Source organism: Equus quagga, unplaced genomic scaffold, assembly GCF_021613505.1.
Source record: "Equus quagga isolate Etosha38 unplaced genomic scaffold, UCLA_HA_Equagga_1.0 203_RagTag, whole genome shotgun sequence".
NCBI lineage: Eukaryota > Metazoa > Chordata > Mammalia > Perissodactyla > Equidae > Equus > Equus quagga.
The window spans coordinates 8,073,673-8,097,987 of NW_025798627.1; the positions used below are offsets into that span (position 1 = coordinate 8,073,673).

The following is a 24,315-nucleotide window of genomic DNA, read 5'->3' on the forward strand; positions in this document are numbered from 1 at the left end:
ATTTCCTTTATAAATAAATAATAAAAATCCCAGAACTATGAAATAGATTGATACTGAGGACAATACACACAAGAGTAATAAACAGACAAATGAGGAGACTTGCTCTGAAGCTACTCAGAGATCCAAATATCTAAAAGAAAAACAAGGGGAGTAGCTAGATATTTTGTGTGGTATGTGCTGGCAAAAGCTAAGTTACAAAGAAAACAAAATTTTTTTTAGTGAACATTTGTTTAGAACTCCAATAACCCCTGCTTATTTAAGATCTTTTTAGTTATATATTTAACCTAACCCAAAAGGAATTTATTTTAAAAAGCCAATGGTACATTTATTTTTAGAGTGACATTTCTGCTACACTTTCTTTCAAAGAAGGTTCAAGGGTAATGTCTTATTTTTAGAACTACTGTATAATTCTAACATTCACTTCTAACTTTACTAGTCTTTATAAACTGTGGCACACGACTGTTTACCAGAAAAATACACTTAAGTAGTTTCAGTAAATGCTGATGGGATAGTCTGCCAAATAACTTAGTCATGTTAACTACCACCAGTTGTGCTTTCCTGTTAAAAACAAACCACCAACAAACAAAAGGTTGTCTCAACAAAACATAAAACAGACCAACTCCATCAAAAAAGGAAAAGAAAAATTGTAAATATGTTAATTGAGAAAGCAAGGTGCTAAGAAACCTGGAAAAGCTAGTTGGGTGGAGTGGGAGCTTGCAGAGATAAACTCTAAGAATACTTTCAAACTCAGCTCTATAATTCTAATAAATTACAAGATTATGGTAAACGAAAGAAAATCAGATCCAGAAAGGCTGAACTATGTTTGAAAAAGGAAACAAATTCTTCAGCTGTTTACAGAATGTGAATTAAAATTATAACTCAGGGTTCCAAGTGGAATTGCTGGGCAGAGGCGATTTTCATTATATAAACAAAAATCACTAGAAATATAACATGAAAACAGAAGTTTAAAACTATTTCAGGTAAAAATTTTTCCTTTCAAAAGCTAAGCCTTCCAGACAGATAATTTCCATCATCTGAGATATTAGGATTGAAAGCATTTCAGCAAGGTAAGTACTTAATGAGGAAAAAAATTCATTGTTTTTAATAATACTGTGTCCAGAAAAATCATGTCCTCAGATATTGAAAATGTGGCATAAAAATAAGTACACGAAATTGTTCTTTACCAGTGAGATTTTAACTGAAATATATCTGAATTAGTAAATGAGATTTAGAGTTAAAAGTCTACAAGAAGTGTTATGAGATCCAAATTGCCTGAATGTGTCATTTTACTACTCTTTCCTGTGAGCCTCCATACTGGACTGCTCATAGAGTTCATCACAGCTCTCAGCACCAAGGATCTTAACTTGTTCATTTTTTTGTCACGAATACATAACAGTTCTCAATAAGATGTGTTCTGTAATTTATGCAAAAAATACCACAGACACCACCAAAATTGCACTGCTAATCCTATTCATTTTAGTTAAAGGTTAATGGATTAGGAAGCCATTATAAAAGTTTTAATCAACAGAGCTTTACACATTTTGCACATCTTAAAGATCTCTATAGCTACAACTTATAAAAATTACTAAAGTGGATCTACAAATCTACAAAACAAGAAACGGGAAACTAAGTCAACCTTTAAATAAATTTTCTTCTGATACATGCTCCTTAAGGAAAAGAATGTTTCTTAAAACCATAGTAATAGAATCACTTCATTAAATAAATATAAAGATCTATGCTCAGTCTACTTAACATCTTCCATTTAAAAAATAAGTACCTTTTCTCTTACTGTTTAAGAAGTTAAGGACGCTAAGAAACATCAAGTTTTGCAAGCTTTGATTTACACTGGATAGATTTTGCCCTAGATGCCCTTATAGTAGTTTTAAAAACAGAAGTCCAGACTCAGATTTTTTTTTTTTTTTTTGGAGGAAGATTAGCCCTGAGCTAACATCTGCCGCCAATCCTCTTTTTGCTGAGAAAGATTGGCCCTGAGCTAACATCCATGCCCATCTTCTTCTACTTTATATGTGAGATGCCTGCCACAGCATGGCTTGATAAGTGGTTCATGGTTCAGCACCCAGGCTCCGAACCAGTGAGCCCCGGGCTGCCGAAGTGGAATGGGTAAACTTGACCACTGTGCCACTGGGCTGCCCCCTCAGATGGTGTAATTTCTAAGTTTCTTCAAGTCATGTCCATTGCATGGTACTGACATTAATAAACTACTTGTGAGGGAGGCAGAGGGAGAAGAGGGATAAAAGAACCTCTCCCAGTACAATTAAACTCCTTCTAATTCTGAGCAGTGCAGGAAACAAACATTTTAACTGTTACAATTTGAAATAAAAGTGGCTAAACTTGATATATTTGAATGTATGTTCAAGTGTAATTTTGCCCTTGAACTTCATGACAGAGAATGGACTAAGGTAAAGTCTATTATGAATCTAAGTGAAAATCTGAGGGATGGGTCATGATGCATCACAACAAGCTTGTTTTGGTTTTATTACACAATGTAAATATTATGTTTAATATAAAATGGTAAAGAAGGCATTAAGCAGAAATCACGTTTCTGTTTTTAAAAAGGCATTCTAGCATTTTCAAAACCATCTAAGAGAAAAACCAAAATTTTTACAAATGAATAGTAAAGCAGATTCATAAACCAAAAATGTGTACAATTCTTGGAATAAAACTATTCCGTAAACTGTTCAAACTGAGAAATACATCATTTAAGTTGAATACAATCTTTCTACATAATAAATCTGGAAGCTGCTTTAAAATATAAAGTCAACTTCCACATGAAGTCTGATGTTCTTGCTTTCCCTTCTGTGGAGTTCCCCAATATTCTTACTTTATCCAGACAGTGCTGATAGTGAAGGGGAGCAAGGACAGAAACCACAAATCTTTCAACTTAAACTGAACAAGTAAATATGTCATATTTTATAAATTCTGGGGCAGCAAAAATGTTAGGAGTTCTTTTATGACAAAACTTGTAATAGGAATAGATCAATGAACTATTTATACATAACATACTATGTGGAAAGAATTGCTGCTGATTTTCAGAAAATGGATGGATAGATAGACATATAGTTATACACACTTTATACATACACACATTATAATAAACTATCAAAATACAGACTGACATATCAGCTTCTATCAGTGGTTCTTTTGACAGACATTCATGCCTATGAAACTACACTGTCAGATCAAGATCACCAAGCTCTTTGTCACCTCTCCCTTTCCTTCAAATGGGTTAAAAACAACAAAAAACCCCACATACGTCTTTAAAAGCAAATGATCATAAACTGTTACATTCTGAATATACCATGACACAGAACTCCTTATTTACTAGTCCCAAAAGAACTTAACGCAAAAAATCCCACAGATATATACAAACTCCTATAAGCAACGGTATTTCCCCTTCAAATAGTTTTAAAACTTCTACAAAATATATAGAAGTATATGGAAATATATAAAAATAGATGGAAATATATGTGGGACGTCTCTGGATATGAATGGCTGATTTAATCAAACAAAAATTTCAAGTACTGTATTTGACCTACAATGAATGAAGCCTCATGATAATTTGAACCATGGTGTGGAAATATACTAAGTTCCTTCTGAAAATTAAATTCCTTAAAAAGTAGTTAAGGTGCATTTCTATATTGCACTTATTCCACTGAATATAAATTCTACTGAGACTGACAGTTCTATTCTAAAGCAACATTATGATACTCTTCATTTGATTTAGCAGTATGTTTTTCCTATTCAAGACAACACATAAAACACAACAGTTACATTCTTCCTCAGAAAGCAGAAAGAACCTGCAAATAGGGCAGTGTTGGTTTTTTTTAAGTTGTCAAATGGAAAAACAACAAAAAAAACTGGGAGAAAAGTCTTTATTCAAATACTTCCAGTACAACCAATAGGAAAACGTCCTCCCCACCAAAAAAACCCCGCCGACACTATACTAGGTTAAAAAAAAGAATCAAATGAAGCCCTTTGAGTATTTCTAGTTTCTCTTCATAGCAGCCTCAGAATTAATTAAAAATATAAAGCACTTTAATAGAATCTTCATAATGAATTTTTAAGTTAAAATTCCAACTGTTTGTTGTACTTAAAATGCTGGAGTTGCTTTCATCAAAAAAAAAAAAAAACAATAAAATCAGCTTAAAATAAATTTATTGTACAATACAAAAGTAGGCATACCGGAAAATAAAAGGTACATTATTAAATATACAAAGCAAATGAAAGAAAGCTAAATAACACAAATGTTTTCATCCAAACACTAAGATAAAATGCACAACATTTATGCTAAAAATAAAGTATTTCAGAAAGGATATGCATTTCAAATGAAATGTTAACGATGAAAAAAAGAAAAACAAATATGCTAACTTCTACATGCTTGAATATCAAGAATCAGTAATAGCATGAAACATTAAATTCAACAACACTGGGTACTTTTCAAGAACTTTATTTGGAAAGGTATTAAAAAATACTTAAGGAATTAAAACAATGTCCTTAAATCTGGCATAGGTTTTCCTTTTTTTCTTTTTAAAGTAAAGTTGGAGGGCCTATTCACAATATCTTCCCCCTTCTTCCATTTATACCTTCCTACTAAAATTTCTGGATGCTCTTCCTTAACAAGATTCTATAAACACAATAGCTTAGATAACCCTATCTCATTGATAAATGTGCATTTAAACCTTACTAACATAGTAATAAGTGCCACAAATTAACATGATTTTGAAATCTATACAAACATAAACACAATATGAAACATTAAAATTTCATTTTATAAAGTAAAACCAACTTCCAAGTGAAACAGTAAAATGTAACAATTTAGAACGTAGGGGAAAAAATAAAGCCTTTGTTGCAAACTACCTATTAAGGCATTCAGTTCCCCAAACCACAAACGGCTCTGGTGAAACTGATACAAACACCACTGTCCAAAGAGTCACAGAGAGGCGAGGCCTTCAGACACACCACTCTCCTGCAAACGGCCAAACCAGAAGCATCCAATTAGGACATGCATTAGGATCTGCACATTAGAGGAACACTCAAGTAACCGTAAAATCCTCTAAAACGTAGTGTAATTATTTAAGTATGTAAGTTTAATACTTAAGTTAGCCCAAAAGGCTTCTGACCAACACCTCTGAGAGGGAACTTCTTTTCCTAATATCATAGTTCCCAAACTCAAGACCTCACATTGTCAGGATTTTCTATATCTATAGTTGCACTAGTATCTAAATTACTGTGAAATCTTTTTTGCTACACTCTATTTACTTTTACAGACTTTACCCTACCACATATGTGCCATGATACTAAGAAACTGCATATCAAGTTCTCCTTCTAGAGCCCCCTCCTGCCCCCTCCATATAAGTTTAAAATCAATTAAAAAAAAAAAAAACCCTCGAAGCTGTGGGGAATTGTGGGGAGAACTCAAGAGGTATATGGAGGAAGGAAGAAGTGTGAATAGGTCCTAAGAATTTTACAATCACTTTGCCAGGACAGAATTTAAACACTGGGAATTATTTGAAATCAGGTTATCTAGAACCTATAGTCCTTCTCTTAAAACAAGTTTTGATTCTCAATATTGCATTTTTATAACCAAACAAAAGGATTCAGATCTAACAGATATTTTAGTAGCATACTTACTACCTTCAGACTGAATTCATTTCCTAAGTACTCTAAAAGAGTTCAAATAGAACACACTATGAGAGCTTATTATAATTTATCATAAAAGATTCATTAGCATTTGTGAAATTATTAGGATAATAAAATTATTAAAAGCTAAAAACCAAGATTCATCATTCATATTTAAATATAACATAGAAAAAGTTATGTGGATAATACGAAAATAAAATTGTTCAGGTAAACATTTCACTTGAAGACACTCACTGTCACTCCTTCTGAGTAACCATTATAGCTTTTTAACAATGAAACATGTCATTATCTTACATTTGAAAATCTTTGGCTGGAATGTTTTAATAACATAAGACACTCCTATATATGACAATTCTGACAGAACATAGGAGCGGCAAAGTAAAAAAGCAATGACAGGACATATTTTAAAGTGTCTGATAAAATTTAAAATGAATTTTTAAAAATTTAAAGCCCATCGATCACTAAAAATGGCATAAAATGTAAACTGAAGCTAATTTTATAATCTGCTGTTATTAAATAATTTGGGATTCATTATTTTGCCTTTTTAGTTTTGTATTTAGCATAGAAATACTTTCTATTGCCACTACAGTCATCATGTCAGTTTTAAAATTGGAAAAGAAAAAACAAAATGTAATGAAACTTAGGAGTTCAATGTGTGGGTTTTAGAACCAAGAAACTACAAATTTCTGTTGCTATTTTAAAATGGGAATCTGACTATATAGTTAAAATTTTAATTACACCAAGAAAAATTTTAAAGAAATTTTTCCTTCTTGCATTTTTTAAAATAAAGCAAATTTGCTTTATTTACTTACAAATACTTTTCTAAAGAACAACAAATCCACTTTTTAATCTACTATCTTTATACAAAGATTAAAAGAAAAAAAACTTTATGGCTCCAGCACTCAAGGTTGAGAACACAAAAAAAACTCAAATAAATATTTATAGTATGCAAAAAAGCTAAAGGTGTTTGAAAAGTTAAATGAAGAACATTCTGAAACTAGAACTCATTTCTTTAGCTTTTCTCTCCCAGACTTTCCATTCTATACACTACAGTTGTAGAGATGTCCTCATTTGACTCAGGTGACACTTTTTTCCACACTGTCTCTTTTAAAGCAAGTTCTTGTTGGAGACTTTCATAGTCCAATGGTCCAAAGGAATGCTAGTTGTTCAAGCAACATACATAATTTATTAGTGCACTTGAGTGAAGAAAGGTCCAAGCTATAAAACGGTATTTTTCAATGAATGTTATTAAAATCTGTTAACATTTTCACCCACCACCATCTGATGTTTTGCTCCATGTTACTCATGTTGATTCCCATGGAAGTTTCTATTCTGTCGGCTTAGCATAATTCTCATATATTATTAGAAGTTACTTTGATTGGAATTAACAATAGGAAAATGTGCTTAGTATGTATTCAAAATATTTTCTACTTATTAATGCTTCACATTAGGTTCAAATCTAATTAGGTAATTTTACTATAAACATTTTCCATATGGGATGCAAAGAAATTTAATTAAAACTCAAAACATGTCCCTTGGTCCAGCGAACAATTATGAAGACAAAGAAATCTTATTCCTGAAATTTAAGTGCTCACTCTTAAATAATAGCTATAAAAAAAGAAGTATATATGTGCAATAATACGAAGCCAAACTAATAATAAACAAACGTTAAGAATATCAGGACTATTGCATTAAACACTTTTTTAAAAAAAAAATATATCATCTTTAGTGGCCTATAAAACTTATTATGAGGCTTTGTAAGGTCTTTCACTAATACTATAATCCCTTTTCCACTTACATACCCATCCACGTCAAAATAAACTTCAATTCAAGACTAGAGCTGACAAATATTAAGAGGAAAAACAAGGCTTTCTTTTTATAGTATGCAGCACTTTCCAATCTATCTTCTTTCAACAGAATCAATTCTTCAAAATAGTACTTAAAATAGCAGAAAAATGGGACAGAGGGGAGAATTCTGCTGCTAGGCCTACCAGTTTCAATTTAAATAAAACAGCAGCTATCTATGAACTACTGCTTGAGGATGAAAACATCAACAATTTGTTTATGATAATTTGTGATTAGCAAACATATGAGGCCACTAACAATTAAACTAAGTTTTATTTAAACAAGCAAATCTCATTTTCTTTTTCTTAAAAAAATATTACATAATAATCTAAAATAAGAATTTTGCTTACCCTTTGATCACCACCTTCTCTTCGAGGATCAAGTTTTTTTGCAAAGTGTCTCAAATTATCATAGTTATGGAAATTACACAGAGAAACAAGATCCTGTAAATAAACAGAACAGGTATAAGAAACTGGCTATTCATTGGCTATTGTTTTTTTCATATTTTAACAAATTACACTAATACTGTTCAACCTAACTACTATCTCATGGAAAGCACCACTGCATGTTAATAAAGCAGCATGATGCATCAAGAAGAGGACTGAGCGGCCAAGAGTTCACCAGTGCGGATCCTGGGTGGAGACATGGCATCGCTTGGTAAGCCATGATGTGGTAGGCATCCCACATATAAAGTAGAGGAAGATGGGCACCGATATTAGCTCAGGGCCAGTCTTCCTCAGCAAAAAGAGGAGGACTGGCAGCAGATGTTAGCTCAGGACTAATCTTCCTCAAAAAAAAAAAAAAAGAAGAAGAAGAAGAAGACGGCTGAAGTCAGAATGAGAAGATATGAACACAAATTTGAGAACACTGCTTACTATATAGCGTGACCTTAGGGCTCAGCACTCAAATTGTTTAACTTTCATTTCCCACAAAATAGGCATTATAACAGACCAGATGAAAGAATTCTTCTATCAAATAACCAATAGGCACTACAAATATATAAATAAATATTCCAGTTACAATCTACTATAATCTATAAGCAATCCTATGTCATTCTCTAGTTTTTGTAAAATACAAAAAACTGAAAAATAAGTCACAATTTTAATTGAGAAAGTCTGCAGAAAACATTACTGTACTCAATGCAGACTCTAGGAAGCAGTAAATAAAACCAGAAGTTGAAATATTAGCCAAGACTTGGGTAACAACATAAAATACTGAACTAGTCAAGAGTAGTAACAATCCCTCAAAAAAAAAAAAAAAAGATTTTTAAAGGTAGTGGTTTATGGATAAAGCTATTCAACGAGGCAGATTAAAGATGACAGAATAAAGTACAATAATCTTAATTTATGTTGGATTTTAAATTACTTTTCCAAGTTTAATATCTTTTGCTGAGGTTTTGGAAACTGAAAACTAACTACAACCATGAAAATTAAAATATAAGCATCAAACAAATGTAATTTTCTGTAAGAATGATTCTATGGGAGCTGTCTGGTAGAGGCAGTTTGAAGCTGCTCTATGAGTACTTCCATGACTGTCCACTAACTGGCAGACAGGAAAGTAGAGTGCCAACAATCAATAAACTGTAAAAAAAAGAGAATCATTGGATGGTTCAACTTGTATGATCGTTATTTTCCTTAAGAAAATACGCTTACATGACAGAAGTGAATTCCTTTAACACTGTTGCCCATCTTGTCCAGAGGAGGAGACCAGCACATCATACCCATGACATTGGGGACAACTAAAAGAATGCCTCCAGCAACTCCAGATTTTGCAGGAAGACCAACCTGAAAATAATTTGAAAAAGGGGACATTCATGTTAACATTTTAAAATAAGAAAAGTTATGCCCAACAATAAGAGAATTGGTTTAAAAATTATGGTATATATCCATACAGTAGAATTCCAACATTAAAAATGTATTCATCAACATGTTTATAATAGAGTAAATGAAAAGACAGTTATAAATAGTTAAGATACATTTAAATATAAAAAAATTTTGAAAGATATATTCTAAGCAGTTAAAGTAGATTACATATAAATTGTGGAGCTATACATGTTTTTATTTTATTCTTTTTGCCTATCTATATTTTTTAATTGTTCTGTATTAAACACGCATTGCTTTTACGTATGAAGTTATTTTAAATTCAAAAAAATATTTTACAACTAGAAAACAACAAGAAATTATATCTTCTTAAAAGACTTTCTGTGATATACTGTCAGAGAAATTCTGAGGAATAGAGATAAGACGGTAATTCAAATTAAATCTCTTCAAAACATTTAATTTTACATTATGTAAAACTTGACAATAATTATGATAAAAGACAAAAATTAAATCATCAGGGCAGTGTTCATTAACGGCTTACTAATATTCAGACATTGAGTATTTCTTGCTGCTGGATTCTTGCATAAAACTAGGCAAAACAAAAAAATCACCTGAATGAGATCTACCAATTTACAGGGAATACAAGGGACAATGGAATGAATGTAATAAGCAAAATCTAGACTGTTGAAAAACTGTACAGGATAAATGACCCAGTTTTTTCAATCAAAAATAACAAGAAAAAAGAGAGAGGTCAAGGGGAAGACTACAGATTAAAAAAAACACAGAGAGAGACAGACACAAGCAATCACAATGTATGGCCCTTTGCACAAGCCAAACAAACTGTAAAATAATAACTTATAAGACAATCCAGATAATCTGAACACTGACTAAATATTTTGATAATATTAAAGATTAAAACTTTAGTTGTCTTTATATGTAATAATGGTGCTGCAGGTTTTTTTGAGTCCTTATCATTTAAAATCACGTACTGAACTATGACAAGGGTAGGAGAAGTAGGTGTACATATAGATGAAACAAGAATGGTCGTGTATTGATAATTACTGAAGTTGAGTGAGGGGTAACATTAAATGCATCTATTTTTCTAAACTTTAAAATAAAAATTTTTTTTAGCACATTAGAAGTTGACATAAGCAGAATGAAATAAGAAAAGTCTATACATTTCACAAGTAGCAAATGTACAAGCAAGCTTAAAGCATTATATTTTTAAGTTTTAACTTTAACATACTTTTAGCCCTTTGAAACATCTATGGCTGTAACCAAAGATGTTAAACATTACAATTATGCACTACTTCTGAATTTAAGGAATTCTTGAGGCATGTAATCACTATAATGCAAAACATTAACAACTAAAAGAAAGCCTGTACTAACCTTGTACATTGAAATGTCTTAAAAATAGAAGTGATGAGGTTCTATAAATTAAACTTCAAGTTCTTAAGAACATCTGGTAGAGTGCTTCACTATATTCTTTACCAATTCTGTAACAAATTAACCTTGAAAACAAGCTTCTCTCTCAAAAATTAATGTACAGCTTTAGAAACAAATTCTAAACTGCATTTTTAAAAGAACCAGTCCAGACTAGTTTCTTGCCAGAAAAAATTAAGATTAAACAATTACTTACATGGAAAGCAAATTGCCCTGAGAAATCATACATGCCACAGGAATGCATCAAACTCAACGTATTTCGAACTGCCTCAGGGCTCAGTACTCTTTCACCAGAAATTGGGCAGAAACCACCATTAGCCAGTGTCGCAGCCATGACACTAGCTGATTCACAAGTTACTTCAATGGAGCACAGCTAAAAGGAAGAAAAAAGGGAATTCTGAAAATTTAGGCCCACATTATTTTTAGTATTTCACTTGACTTCTAAGATAATCTGTTTTATCTGGTATTTCATATAAATCTGAAATCTTTCTTCCAAAGGGATTATTTTAACATAACTTGATGATATTCCAAAGATTTTTATTTGAACAAAGTTCTAGCCCCTTTAAGGTTATCCTGACTTACCTAGCTATTCAGTCTTTTAATAGCCAAACTAGGATAGGAAGAGTCAGCCTCTAAGCACTAAGATTTGTAACTGCCCCATGTGATATTCAAAGTTGCTTAAATATTAATGCTTTCCATAGGATACACAAACTAGAGAAGAAGGAGCCATGATATATTTTTAAGATAAAGCAACATACATCAGTATTATGACAGCATCTACATGAGAAATTCCCACTTTAGGAAAAAAATGATAAAATGCCTGACATTTCACCATAACAAAGCCCAGCATCCCCATACGGTAACATGCAAAGGACTAAGGGAAGAAAAATCTAAGACAGCTCTTGCCTGGACGCTTTGTGTGCCTAAACCAAAATGCTTCCTTTTAAACCATTTATTAACATTCAAATATTTGATATTGACTATGGGTGCTGGATATACTATGATGAATGAAAAAAACAAAGTCCAGGTACACTGTGGGATGAAATTTTTGCATTTAAATATAATCAAAATAATGGAAATACTTTACCACACCAAACCTAAATTTACCCATAAAACAAAAGAACAATAAATATGCTCTATTTTACTTTTCATCATCAGCAACCAAAACTGAGGGGCAAGCAGAGGAGAAAGGGAAAGTGCAAAGGGGGAAGAAGAAGAGACTTTCTCAACTTACAAACTTTCCTCACTCATACGTCAGGATCTACAAGAGGCACAAAGGGGTTTGGAAATAGCAAGATGGGAAACTTCTTAACTACAGTGAATTAGAAAACTGATTGGGAGCCACTTTTTGACTGACTTTCACTTTTGCCTATTTATACAAAACCTCTTCCCTATTTCTCAAAACTACAGAATCTACTTACTGTACTGACCCAGATAGCAAAGATTTATAGTAAAGTTGATCTAATCATGAAAGGTTTTCCAAAAGAAACAAGATTTAAATTCCAATGATCATTTCCTCATCATACTTAGTATTAACTGGCATTTTGTCTGTCATAAGGTGATACACTCCTAACGACAAATGCCAATTTAAGAGTGCTTTCCTGATACCCTGATGGAGGTTTAATTAGAAGCAGTTCTTCTCCACAAAAGTAACAGGTAGGGCTTCTATGGGTGTCTCTTGATTTTTGCTCTGAAGTGTAGAAATTTCACAGTAGCTTAGTAGCATCTATGCCATAACAGCCAAAGTTAAATATGAACACTAGAGGAAAAGAAACTTTAACAAACAGAAGAAATTCATATGGGCTAGGGAAAAAAATAAAGCCTACTAGATAAAAGCCAACATGACACTATATTTCATCTAACAACAGTTTCAAAGGAATTTCACACATATCATCTCAGGTTATCTTCAATGTAATGCAGAACGTTAGATGTCAAGCGTATGCTACAGATAATGAAACCAGGCCTCAGAAATTGAAATTAGGTCACACGGCTAAAAAGTGGCCAAGTTAGATCTTGATTTTATATTGATAGCCTGGTTTCCCAATTCACAGTTCTTCATGTTGGGCAGGTGACAAACTGTGACTTGGACTTCCATCAAAATCTACTTCATTATCAACCTCTCTTATATATTTTTTAAGATTAGTAGAGGTTAAAATTAAAGCATCTTCAAAAGTAAAGGCAGGCAAATGTAAGGTAGATTAGAAATTAACAATAATTGATTTGTTACTATGTAGCTTATAGACCATCAGAGACACCATGATATTAAATCTGTAAGAATGAACTGAACTGAAAATATGGGTGGAGGAGAGGGATGTCCTGGAAGGCTATCTTCCATTGAGTTCTACACCACAGCAGATTAGGTGAGTGGCCCCCTTCCCCATGAATATGGAGAGCTCCTCTAACATAGAAGAAAAGTCACTATGTGACACTACAGAAATGAACTAAACAAACTGAGAAACTGTCACTTTAAAATGCTTAACATGAACTCTCTGATAAAGAAACAAGCAACTCCTCCAAACAAAATTTAAAAGTAAACAAGACAGAGCTCAGTTTATAATAAGGAGAAGCCAATTACAGGAACTGTACATTATTTTTGATACTTCTTAAATATAAAGTTTTTACAGAAAAAAATTCTCTGTATTACATTCTGAGGCATGACTTTTTAGAAGATACAGATATGAGACTGTCTTTCATGAAGACATTTTTTTGGGAGTCAATGAGAAATGTATTTTCTCTTGGCTTAGAGCCAAGATTACAGAGAGATCTAATGTGACACACAAATTTATACAAACAATTCATATAGTTAAAGTAAATTACCTGGAAGTAGAAGTCTAATATACCAACCATGTCTGTGCCTTCTGGAAAACACTAAAAAAATAGAAAGGCAATTAAAAACATTGGCACATAGCAAAAAAAATATATGCACATAAGCAAAGGATGCATGAAGATTAAATTTAAAATGTATACAAATATTTCATTTTGACAACAAAATAGTATACAACCTACAAAAGGGTATAAACATGAAATAATGAAGAAAAATAAAGCAAAATTATATCACATATAGATTTATAGATACTAGTTTAACTGACAATAAAACAAGTTACTGGACCAGCCACTTAAAATTAAAAAGTCAAGTGTAATCAACAATAGTCAGGCACTGTACTTTTGGAAAAAGTAACGGGCTAATCCTTAAGCAAAATTTGTAGTAATATAACTCAGTGAAAATTTGAATACTGCCAGATACAAACTGATTTAATAATATTAACACTTTGATAACATTAACTCAAGAGTGTTTTGCAAAAACTTTTGCACCTTAAATATTAATAGGTAGTTGCTGAAAAGCTATTGTTGAGTTCTTAGCATGCATCTTCATGTATTTTATTAAATAAAAGAATTATTTGAAATAGAAACAAAATTTAAAAACCTTTTTTTCTTTTAAGTAATATCCTATTGCAAAATTTCGATCTCCACTTTCTCTTTCGGACTGAAACCTAGAAGAAAAAAACACATTGGCTCTATTAATTTACTTTCTGTAAAAGTATGATTATAATGGAGTTTAATCTGTACAGCAAAGTGCAGTATAATGAACACTGACCTAAGAGTCGAGGCTGCTGGCCTCCAGTCCCAGTTCTGTCAACAGGCTAGCTATGTGGCCTTGGGCAAGTCGTTTAAGTGACAATTCTTTCAGCCTTAATTTTCTTAGCTGTAAAAGGACTGAAATGAACTAGGCCCTTTCTTCCTTCACATTTTGTAAATAAACAAGCTAATTTTAAAGTTATCAAACATTCCACCATTGAAATATACTAAAAAATTTCAGAATCTTCTGGATTCCACCAAAGTACATAAACAGTCAATTCAAACTGAGGGAATCCATGGAAATTTCACTGAGAGAGGGACACATGAAATGAGCCTTACAGCATTTGCTGGATTAACAGATTTCAGGGGGAAGCCTGGGTGGTGGCAAATTTCATACAGCGTGAACAAAGTTATAAAAGTATAAAAGACAGGACTTCATTGAAGAATGGCAAATATTCTGATGTATCTGGGAAATATCCTTCATGGAGAAGAGTAGAGAAACAGCAAACTAACAAAGGAGGCTAGGATCAAATTACCAAGACCGAAAAATGCTAAAAAATGTAATGGCTCCCGACTGCCTATAGAATGAACCTTGAAGGCTTTCAAACAAGTTACCTTGTCAGATCTACATTTTAGGAGGATAACTCTGTCATCAGTTTAGGAAAGGGGAAAAAGAAAGGATAAGTGATGTTATTATGAGACTACTAAATAAGAGCTACAGGAAGCCTGAACTTAGGTAGTGGTGATAGAAATGGAAGGAGCTGTATAATCAAATACAAGAACATGAGAGCAGTTGGGCAAGTCTTCTGACCTGATGGGAAAGAGAAGAACCAGGGCGAAGTCTGGTACAAAGCCTGGATTTCTAAAATAGTCTACTGAAAGAATGGTGATAATCAACTGACATGAGGATCCCTGGAGCAAAGAGCAGTTTGGGAAGAAATAGATGAGTTTTGACTCAGATAGATTCCATTTGTGGTACATTTCAGAGCTCAACCTACAAGCGTCCAGAAGACTGCTGACAAAAGAGGAACTGTGGGTGATACTGTTTGCATTATCGATCATGCGTGGACAGCCCCTTCTAACTGTGTATTTTAATATTTCTATGGTCAGAAAAACAATGTTGGATATGGGAAAGTTCTTGTAAATAAACATGTCAACTTGCCATACTTTTTAAAAAAACATCAGCACGGTATAAAGGACTAACTACTTAGACATTATCCCAGTGCCTAGCATTCTGTTCATCAAACACTACATCAAGTACCTAATATCAGCCATATAAGAGGAATACAGAAATGAATTGGAAGATACTCTATCCAGGTCTTAAGAAGGTCAAAGTCTAATGGTGATGAGAGGACAAAGACAGACAAAGAATTAAGTTCAATAAAATATGGTAATATGAAAGCACAGAAGAGAGGCGAGATGAGATTCAGGAAAAACTTCATGGAAGATACTTAAGCTGATGAATAAAAGTTGGTAAAGCAGACAACCTCAAAATTTTTGCCCTCTGAAACATGAAGTACAAAGCATCACCTAGTTAGTATTCACACCAAAACTGTTTAAGCTTTATCTAATCACAAGGAAATAGCGAGACCTATTCAAAATGGGGAATATCTACTACAGCCCATGGGCCAGATCTAGTCTGCTGCCTGTTTTTACAAATAAAGTTTTTTGGAACACAGCCTCATATTGTCTATGGCTGTTTTCCTACTTAGTAGAAGTGAGTAGTTGCAACACCATATGGCACAGAAGTCTAAAATATTTACTATCTGGTCCTTCACAGAAAAAGTTAGCTAATTCCTGCTGTATAAAACAATTGGTTGGCACTCTTCGAGAAAGTTGAATAAAATTTTGAATAAAATTTTAAAAAGAAAGGGTATAGGACAGGGGGCCTTTTCTATTTTAAAAAGATAAAAGAGATATACCAAATGTAATGCATGAACATTCATTCATTAGTTCCTAAAAAAAAAAAAGGTCATAAAAGGCATTTCAGGGACAGCTGGGGACACTTACATATTGATTAACATCATGATATTTTAAAATTAATATTTACGTTCTTAAGTGTGTTGATGGTATTGTGGTTACATAGAGAATGTCCTTATTCTTAGGACACTCATGCTGAGTTATTTAAGGGTGAAGTGGCATGACGTCTGCAACTTAATTTCAAATAGTTCAGAGAAAAAGAAGCCCTCATACATGTATATTTACATATATTTACATATATATGTAGAGATACACGTATTTTTAACTGTTTATCTAAAGAGAGAGGTTGAGAAAAAGCAAATGAGACAAAATATTAACCAGAAAATATAAATGAAAGATATCCAGATATTCATCATTTATTCTTTCAACTTTTCTGCAGACTTGAAAATTTCAAAATAAAAAACTGGGGTAAAAATCAAATTAGCCAGGCACACACAGATTAAGAAACGTTAAGACAGGTATTATAGAAAAAGAGAAAATTGAATAAATGCCAGTAATTTGAAGTGAACTTGGCATCTCTTCTAATTCTGATTATCCATAAAGTTTGTTGAAAATACTTAAAGCATTTTAAGTGTCCCCCCCCTCAGGTAATTTAGAAATCATTCACTTCCCTCTAATGACCAAATTTTAAATAATTATTTATTCACTGAAGTCAGTCCTAGGACCAAAAAGGAAGAAAAGATTAATTCTAAATACAGTGAGTGTATGTGTGTGTGTGCATGTGCATATATATAAAAATATAAAATCATACTTCATATATATATGGAGTCACAAAACAGTATTTAAAATAAAATTCTATAATCTAGATTTTGAAAATTAAAGAGTCCTGACCCATTATAAACACTTAAGTCACAAATCAGACTCACGTTGCATTACTGAATCCAACATATTCATTACCAGCCATCTTATTCAAAAACTGCATCACCTATAAACCAAAATTAGAAAGTATTAGTAATCAAAAAACAAATATATAAAGAATGTAGCATGAAAACTGAATTCTATATTGCACTTACATAGTCAAATTTTTCAGCATTATTCACTCCTTGCTGCAAAGAAATGAGACATAAATATGTTAATATAGGCACCACCATAGTTAAGTTTTAAGTGACTATAATATCAAAATTTCAAACTGCTATCATTATAATTAATATACTGCGCATTAGTACTTTTAGATCTAGAAAATACTTCTAAAGTAATTTAATATTTACATAAACTTTTTACATGTTCTTTCATTAGCACCATATGTTGAGAATGGATCTGAATTACAAAGGGAATGCTTTATTTCAAGTATATCTTTACCCAACCCAAGTTACAGAATTTTAAATACAAGTTACCCCAAGTCCCCTTATTTTTCATGACAACACACAATCTGCTAGAATGTATGTTATTTATTTAATTTCATATTTTTAAAAAACTTAAAGTTTCACCCTTAGAAAAGAATTAAGTATATATAAATTATGGTTTTCAATTCAGAACAATCTACTTATATTTTTAAAATAACTTTAAACCAATATTAGAGTTAGAAAAATGAGTTACGTTGCAAAACTAACTAATCTTTTATAATCCTAGTATAAGCAAACAATCTGGATACAATTTACTATATAGAGAAGGCTCTATCTTTAATATCTCACTTGTTATAACAATACTTGAACTGAAAAAAAATTATAGTTCAGTCCCTAAAAAATTAGCTGTATTTTTATTTAGCACTATGCCAATTCAGAGCATGGAAGATGTATTGTTTCATCACTTCTATTTCTGAAGTTAGCTACTGCAAATGTCAATAGGAAAAATCTATGTAATGTAGATCAGTTCAAGTAGCCAAATGGTTTCATTTTACCTCGGCGAAGTTTACAAAGCAGTAAGTTGTAGATCTGAAATCAAACGTATTAATTGGTGATATGCACCCAATAGAAACAATACATCTCTAATTTTTAAAACAGGTTTAAAATAAAATAATTCGACAACTAAAGTTATAAAAACAAAATTTTCTAACTTTACCCTCAAAAAATCCAAAACATTGCACTTTAAAATTTCATTATGGGAAGAAAACCTGTATCAGAGTATCATTTAATTGAATAAAGCCAGTTTCATTCTCCACTTTACAAGTGGATTAGGATGTGGCTGATAATCTGTGAAATCTTACAAGTCAATTTATTTGAGAAAGGATGTCCAATCACACATACAATCAGTAGCTGGAAAGAACACCACACTATTTTATCAAAATTAGGCATTAACAGAGCTTAAACAAGATAAGGATAATTTAGCTACAGTCATATTGTAATCACTTATCTAAGTATTTTCTCTAAAGTGTCCTTTGACATATTTTAAGTTTTTCTTTCCTTATTAATACACCAGAAATCAAAATGTAGAAATGTAACTCCAAAGCTGTTCAATGAAAAATAATTAAAAGAAGAAATTACCAACTTCATTGAACTGTTGCAGTTGTCAAAATATTCCATAGATCCTAATGCTGTAAAATATGTAACAACATTTAAACCACAAAAACCTTTTTAACCTTTGAAAAAGCATAAAAAAACAACTCTTTTGGAAAAGGATGTCAGCATTTGCATTGGGATGTCACATGATAATAACTGGTTATACAATTAATCAATGTAAAATAAACAAGTGATATTGAACTTTCATTCTCTGACCTAAACTGTGCCCTATAAAATTAATACAAATTTTCTTTATTTGGCTGTCATGTTTAATTTAAAAAAAAACTTGTTTCAACCCTAGACTGTGGTCATATATTTGGTCTACTTTGCAGCTTACTAAATTAAAGTACAATTAAGTTTTGCTTCTATGCTATTTTTAAGAAACAACTGATATTTACCAATGTCTATCATTCTATAACATTTTGGGCAAGCTATTGAAATGTCCTAGGCAGATTATATAAACAAGCAAAATAAAATATCTGAATGACTGTGTTGACTCAAGAAAATTTCTCCCCAAAACTTCCCCATTTAAATGTAAAAGCACTCGAATAATGTTTGTTCTTACTAGAATAGTAAGACCACCCTGGAAATACTTAACCTGTCAACAAAATATATTTGCCCTTGCATGTCTTGGAAAGATTTCATGTACCCCAGGGATATATATGGGATCTAATAATTATTAGATGTTATGCTATTTTAATTTTGAAAAAGTTACAGTATAAAGTTTATTTCTAAAGATGTTAGAAAAAACACACATACTCATACAAAATAAAGTGGAGTAAATTCCTCCCCAAAAGCAAAAAAACAAACTGCAAAAAAAACCATCATCATTATCCAGTAGTGGGGTGCAGAGGAACAAATATTATGAAAATTGAAGCCAGGAATGGGTACATGGGGGCTAGTTATACTATTCTGTTTATTTTGTACATATCTGAAAATTTTCATAAAACATTAAAGGAAAAATGTTTATTTGCTAATCACCACGATGTCCCATGCTAACATACAAAAACTGCTCCTTTAGAATATTTTCTTTTCCCTTTGAAATAGTAATTTTTATTTAGTTCATCTATCAGTGAATAGTTTCTATTAGTAGAATGAGGAGTTTAATTCTCTATTTTAAATTTTTACAGATGTATGAATTGAGAAATCTTGCTGACAACAGATGAATAGATGGAAAGAGAAAAGGTTTTGTTATAGCAACGTCACTCAGTTCTTTACATATCTATCTCATTACATGCAAAAGTCACACAGTAATCTACCCTCAAAAATTATGCTTAATGGTCTTATTAACTAACAACTTGATTAGATCCTCTTTCCATTTTATTGAAATCAAAAACTGGAAACAAGGTGGTATACAAGAGACTTGTTCCCAGTCATTATATAGTGATTCACATCCTCAATACCACTGACTTCAATATTTCAAAATGTTCTCTTTTGTTGGTACTTATTAAGTTTTTACAACCTGAAGCAGTACACCACAGTAAAATGTGACACACGAGAAGTATGCCTCTCCTTTGAAAAGTGAGAGGAAACCTGAACCAAAGGCAAATTCATTTTAAGAAAAGCACACATGAAAGCTGGGATTTGGAAACTGATAGTCTTAAAACTATCCATGTCCCTTATCTCTTGGAAAAAAATTCCTAGTTTTAACTCACTGCACAGATTATTAGATATCATGTTATTTTAATCTTGAAAATGGTACAGTAACTTGTAGTAAGTACAGCAGGAAAACTTAAAAAAAAAGTAAACTGGACAAAATATATTTACTAACACTTCTAATTCATTCACCAAATGACTTTTAAAAAACAAACCATTGTGGTTTGCTTGAAAATGGTAGTAATCAGACCCCGAGACTAGAAAATTACACAAATTTATTTTTCTATAAACACATCTCAAGTCAAAAAATTTGCATTCCTTTGAAGAAAATTTTAGGAAAGAAAATTTGATAAAAAGGCACTGAGTTTTAACACTGACTATTAAAAGAATTAATATAACTACACTGGAGTGTTTTTATAGCCTGTTTTTACAACATACTCATGAACTGAATCACATATTATGCATTGTAACACAGGTGAAAATATCACTGTTAACAGGGACACATCTGCCAATAAATTTAATATAAAAATGACTCATTTAGAGTGAACATATTAATCAGTTATTTTATAAGTAAATCACTTTACTCCATTCATAAAGTATGGAGGTGTAAAAGCCGACTGAAAATTAGAGATCATAGAAGCAAGAGGCAAAAAAGAGCTACCTGAAAATGATTTAAAAAAATACTTTTAGTTTAATCTCACTACAGGAAATGCCTTAAGGCTAAATACTTGGAATATTCAAATAGATATTATAGGTGAAAAAGGTTTAAATCTAGTATTTTCATAGATTAACCTAAAAATAAAGTTACAGAAAAGTGGATTCTGTTGGCAATAAATTATTTGCCTTTTATTTAAAAACAAAAAAACCTCATATACACCAACTGATGTAAACATGAAGTAAATAAACCAGTATAATCCTTTCTTATGAATGTTACCATGTCCAAGATGTCATCCATGCTTCCCAGAGCCACAAAGTGCCTTCAAAAAATATGGCTTATAAGCAAGTCTAACAGTTTACTGCTAACATGACCAAAATGAGCATTACATACATATTAACTAAATTTGTCCTAAGTTTCATGGAGCATGATCATGTTGTTTTTTTAAAAAAGAAAGGAAAAAACCTCCAGTTTTTTCAATTAAAAAATACTTCTGATTAAAAAAAAATCGAGTTTCCTCAAACAAAAAAAACTGGAAATAATTACTAGAATAAGAGACATAAACAAAGAAGAAGAAAACAATGTAACTCATTCTTTGCCTTTAAAATAAAAAAGCAGAAGTGTGGCAATTATCTCGTAATATGTTGTCCTCATCTTCCCACCCAAACCCTCATGTTATTGCCAGACCTTAACTTTTAAACTTTTTAATTAGGCGAAATTTTTACCGCTGAAAAGAAAAAAAATTACATAAAGATACTGCTATTTCATCCAGAATAACTCTGCTACTTTCAAATTTATTTTCACTCTTTCCTTTAAATCAAGCAACCACATCATCATCATCATCATCAAATAAAACAAACTACATCAAAAAGTACTCTTCTAAATTTAGTAGCTACCATAGAGAAAAAGGAAGTATAATACCTTTATGGTTTTTTGAATTATGTGCATTTTAAGTACAAAATGACATTTGTTTTTATGAAGGTATTTACCTATATAGCTTTGTTTAAAATTTTAAATATTGGAGTTTTCCTATAAGTTTAGAAGTTAAGAATTTATGCAACAGGTTCCTTCTGTCCAAATCCTCCTTTTTTCCACAATCTGCTAATCCTTTTGAACATTTGCTTTGCCTCTTCCCCCATTTCCTGAGGATCACCACCAATCCTACAAGGAAAAAATATCAATACTACAAAATTACGAAATAAAGAGTCTTACTAAAGACTCTACTTAATTTTTTTGTGTGTGGGGGAGGGGGAATAACATGAGGAGAATCTTTTAATAGCACGATAATGAAGTCTTGAACTTTGAAAGAAAAAAAATAGCCTTAAGGTAATCAACTAAAAGAGCTAAAAAACAGAATTCAAATCTAGTAGCTATGGTAAAATATCCATGCTTTGGGTACTCAAACGAAAGGTCCTTGAGAAGAGGCCTCGTTCCTTACAGACAGGAAGCACTGTCTAATGTCCAAAGAATGACCATATTCACCCACTGAAAATCAGATGTGATTTTTAAGCCAATAAATTGGTATCTTTTGTATAAGTTAAAATTCAGAAAATAAAATTTCTGCTTTTTGGACAATTTAACTATGCAAGGTAAAGAGAAAGATGTCATCAAAGAGCAAACACTTACATTAAATATGGCAGAGTAAATTCTAATGAACAGCAAACAAAAAATCAGGAGATTTAGCTCAAGCCCAATTCCACTGCTGTTAGAACCTATCAATCTCAGTTTCCTCACCGCATCTACACAAAGTAAGAGGGCTGGGTCTGAAGACCCTTTTGCCTACAGTTTTATTATCTCAATTTCAACTAGCAATTCATAAATATTATGCAAAGATCACATACAGCTATTTTTCAGAGTTTTGAATTCTTTTTAAAAAAGAGTCTAAGAAAAGTATTACATTCTGGGGCAGTTTTACACAGAGGTATATCAGGCTTACCCCTCCAAGATTTAGACGAACTTCATAAAAAAAACAAACAGACAAGAAAAACACAACAACTTGTGAAACACCTTCTAAAAACAAAACAAAACAAAAATTCAAAGAAAGTGATCTTAAATATGAACCATACTCCAAAGCCTCATTTCCAACTTTGTCAATTTAAAATTTTTATAAATTTAAAATCACTGATCAAATTTGTAAATACAAGATGACTCAGTTAAATTTTTGCACTGTTGGACACTTGAACCACACTTATGTTGGGTATGTGTGCCTTTGTAACTCTGTTTCTAAGCGCTCCTACTACTGTGGCTCAACGTATAGTTTATGGCTTGTGACTGAACATGGTAAGTGAAACCAATGAAGTAACTGTGTAGTATGACCAGACATGCATTTGCCACATGCAGCATTTCAGTGTGGTATATTAAACCCATGAATCACTAAACAAACGATGTTGAACTGCATGCAATTAAGGAAGGCTTCTATTAATCATTCACATAAGCTCTTTCTTGAAAATACTATTGGTGTGCCATGCTAATTTTTCTCCAGTGTAAGAGTTCTTAAACTGGGATCCATGAATCAGCTTCAAAGGGTCTGTGAACTCCCTAAAGTTTACATAAAATCACGGTATGTGAACATTTTTCTGGGAAGACCTAAAAAGGTTCAGAACCATTTTAGTGGCTTTTCATCAAGCACTAACACATACATTGTATTATCATAATTTTCCTTACCTCTAATTTAAGTTACTCTTCAAATCTGAACAATTATTAATGAGACATTTCTCTGATCCATATTTATTGAATTTCATTCTAAGGGCCCATTTACTTGTATACACCCCACACTATAATGTAAGCTACCTGAAGGCAGGACTGTGCCTAGCACATATTCATATTATAATTTTCTACAATAAATAGTTTCACCTGAAACTGACAACTTTTCTCTTAGGTAAAACAGTCATGAATAACTAGATGTTATAATGGGCAAAGAGAAAATTTCCATAGCTTATTAAAATTAGTTACATTAAATAATACTTGGATATAATATCTACCTCATGAGAGCTACAAGGATTAAGTGGGCCAACGCTTATAAAGCATTTGCCCTAAAATAGCAACTAAACATACTACTATTCTTAAGATAGTAGTCTTCTATTTTAAAGGCTTTTTCTCATGAATATATAAAATTCATGAAACTTAACAGAATATTTCAAGTATACAAACTAGATGAATTTTTATTAATTGGGCCAAGGAAAAATTTATATTCAAACATTCTTTGTGTAACCAGGGTCTCCCATCCCCAGTAAGGAATCTACAAAGCCATGTAGTTACGTTTTTTTCAAGCTTAAAATAGATAGGCACAAATTTACTGAAGGTC

General features: G+C 31.9%; 1 protein-coding gene across 2 annotated transcripts in view; it reads right to left on the reverse strand.

The window, feature by feature from the left end:
• LOC124233466 (glutaminase kidney isoform, mitochondrial) overlaps nucleotides 1–24,315 on the reverse strand; it is a 79,919-nt gene that overhangs the window by 24,163 nt on the left and 31,441 nt on the right. The window contains exons 8-15 of one of the 2 annotated variants that reach the window (XM_046650570.1): nucleotides 17,339–17,371; nucleotides 17,192–17,250; nucleotides 14,194–14,260; nucleotides 13,587–13,637; nucleotides 10,966–11,142; nucleotides 9,159–9,290; nucleotides 7,857–7,949; nucleotides 4,160–6,820 (exon numbers count right to left, since the gene is read on the reverse strand). In XM_046650570.1, the coding sequence (XP_046506526.1) occupies nucleotides 6,674–6,820; nucleotides 7,857–7,949; nucleotides 9,159–9,290; nucleotides 10,966–11,142; nucleotides 13,587–13,637; nucleotides 14,194–14,260; nucleotides 17,192–17,250; nucleotides 17,339–17,371 (759 nt within the window). In that variant the 3' untranslated portion in view covers nucleotides 4,160–6,673. Of the gene's footprint in view, nucleotides 1–4,159; nucleotides 6,821–7,856; nucleotides 7,950–9,158; nucleotides 9,291–10,965; nucleotides 11,143–13,586; nucleotides 13,638–14,193; nucleotides 14,261–17,191; nucleotides 17,251–17,338; nucleotides 17,372–24,315 lie in introns of those variants that run through there. The other variant, XM_046650569.1, reaches the window with a different exon arrangement.